Source organism: Medicago sativa, chromosome 2, assembly GCF_051527215.1.
Source record: "Medicago sativa cultivar Bolivia chromosome 2, Bolivia_mono, whole genome shotgun sequence".
NCBI lineage: Eukaryota > Viridiplantae > Streptophyta > Magnoliopsida > Fabales > Fabaceae > Medicago > Medicago sativa.
The window spans coordinates 36,079,561-36,082,161 of NC_140750.1; the positions used below are offsets into that span (position 1 = coordinate 36,079,561).

At 40.2% G+C, this 2,601-nt stretch overlaps 1 protein-coding gene across 1 annotated transcript; it reads right to left on the minus strand.

Annotated features, from left to right (window-relative positions):
• Positions 1-398: 398 nt before the first annotated feature.
• Positions 399-1,463, minus strand: LOC146946581 (uncharacterized). Its single transcript, XM_085748259.1, has one exon. It carries the CDS (start codon positions 1,461-1,463, stop codon positions 399-401), a length of 1,065 nt encoding a protein of 354 aa, XP_085604385.1.
• Between the last annotated feature and the right edge of the window lie 1,138 nt (positions 1,464-2,601).

A 2,601-nucleotide genomic window follows, 5' to 3' on the forward strand; every position in this document is an offset into this window, starting at 1 on the left:
GTGCCTGAACAATGAAATTTGGTCTATCACTCGGTTATGTATCAATATCCACAATGTTGCTGATACCATCCGTAATAGCTTCCATCTGGAAGGGAGGAGCAGCCATTTAGATCGCATGGTGAGATGGAATAGCAACAATCATCAGGGTAATATTCTTAATGTTGACGGAAGTTGCTCCGGCACGCCGATACGAGCTGGTTTTGGAGGTTTATTGCGCAACAGTGCAAGCTTCTATCTTTCTGGTTTCTCTGGTTTCCTAGCAGCATCGTCATGTATCCTTCTTGCTGAGCTTACAGCATTTCATAAAGGTTTGCGGCTTGCTGCGGATATGGGGCTTCAGGAGCTGATCTGCTATTCAGATTCTCAGCTTGCTATCAATCTTATTACGGGTGTTTCCTCTAAGTATCACATCTATGTTGTGCTAGTTCAAGACTGCTATCAGAATCTTCCTTGCCGTCCTCATTTTCATTGTCTGCTTCATCTGTATTGTCCTCCTCCGCATCATTAATATCTTCTTCTTCACTTTCCTCCAATTTATTCTCAGCAGCAGCATCCTCTCTCTCTAAAGATTGGATCATGAGTTCAAACTGGGTTTTTCTTTGCTCCAGCATAACACAAGTATCTTTAAGTGCAATCACAATCTTCTGTTTTGTAATCAGCCCTGCAGTAGGTACATTCCCATATGTTCCAACAATGTCTGGAACATGACTGGACCCAAACAGCTTAGAGTGAATAGTGAGAGGATATTCCCTCTTCTTTGGAGTGTCAGCAGCATTTATCAAACTAGGATGTTGTTCTATTGTAATATTGCATAACAAGGTGGGGAAAGCTATAGGAAACTTAACAGCATCAGTCTTAGCATGCTTGACAGTTTGTTCAAAGACATATTTCCTAATGTTCATTCTAGTTCCAGTTCCTACATAATAAATAAATTTACCCAAACATGTAGCAATATCAGAGGAATGTTTTGTTGGAACCCAGTTGGATGCAGCTATTCGGTTGAGAATGGCATATTTTACTGACAGCTTTCCAGAGGAAATTTTTCCTTTCCTGGGCCAAATTCTTACTTGATTGGCAGTGATTTCTATGTAAATCTGATTATCAGTCACTTTCAGCTTAGAAGCATCAACCTCTTCAACCCCCAAGTATCTGTTTATAATGTCAGGAGAGAAGTTGACATGTTCACCTCTAACATATACCTTCTGATACTCCTGACTCAGAGGGTTGTCACAATCTCTAGGCATATTTATCAAAAATTCTCTTACTAGTTTTTCATAGCAAGCACCAATATTGCACACTGTCTTCAGAAGCCCAGCTTCTTTGATCATACTCATTACTTCTTCCATCTTTACAGCTTCCTTGCCTAGTTCTCTTTCCAGAGCCAACCTTCTGTGAAAGATGTACTTCCACCTTTGTGCATTTTCAGGAAAGTGAAATGATACCTTATCAATAGGTACATTCATAACTGTCTCCTCAACTTTCTTCCTAGCAGACCTTTTTGAAGTAGATAAGTTGATTTTTGACACATCTTCTCCAACATTGTAGTCAGACTCATCTGAAGAGGCCACCTCTCTCTTCCTTGTCCTCCTGGTAGTAGATTTTACTTTTACCTTGCTCCAACTTTTATTAGGACCTATTCAAGCAGTCTTGTTCTTGGATTTTGAGGTTTCAACATCAGGGTAGACTGCCTTCCTTTTGTTACTCCTTACCCTTTTGGCTACACTTTCAACCTCTCTTTCTATAATTGAAATGTCATCAGAGATCCTATCATCAATGTTCACAATATCTTCGTTAACCACATTAGCACACATGTCTTCCTCTGGATCAACCACAATCTTAATATGTTCCTTTTTCTCAGGAGGAGCTTCTTCAGCAGAATTTCCAGAATGAACTCCCTTATATGAGTGATTCTCCTGCCCTGACTCATCATTTATAAGGCCTTCTTTAGTCTCACCCCTAGATTCTTCATTTCCTTTCGAGTGGATTCTAACCATTGTCCTCCCAGGGTTCACTTCCTCTGCTGAAGTAGTCTCAGTACCAGGGTTCTTATTTTCACCAGTGGTAGCAGTATTCTCATGGTTATCAGATCTACTCAAGGATGTTTCAACATTACCCTCAACATCCATGTCCTCATGTTCTTGTGCAGGAACATTGAAGTTTGCCTCATTACCATCATTAGACAGATCCATGTCTATGGAAATAGTTCTATTTATGACATTCAAATTCTCTAAACTTAGCTTTCCACCAGATACAGGTATATCAGAAATCAGAGGAGCATTAGAGTTACCTCTATCATCCTCAGAGGAGGAAGTAGTTTTGATGATCCCTTCAGCATCAGTGCTGTTAGCATCCTTCTCAAGAGTCTCAACATTGGGTTTGACAACAGCAGCAATGATGGGAGTTTCTTGATCAACCATACTCAAGGTAGTTTCAGGTGTTCCCACATTTAATTTAACAAGTTTCTCCTTCTTTGAACTAGATTTGGTGGATAATTTTCTTTTAACCTTTCTAGGCGGCACAGTAGTGATTGGTTCGACCATCTTAGGAACTGAAATGCTGGTTTCTTGGTGTTCAGAGTCCATGGTTTGTTTGAGCACAGGG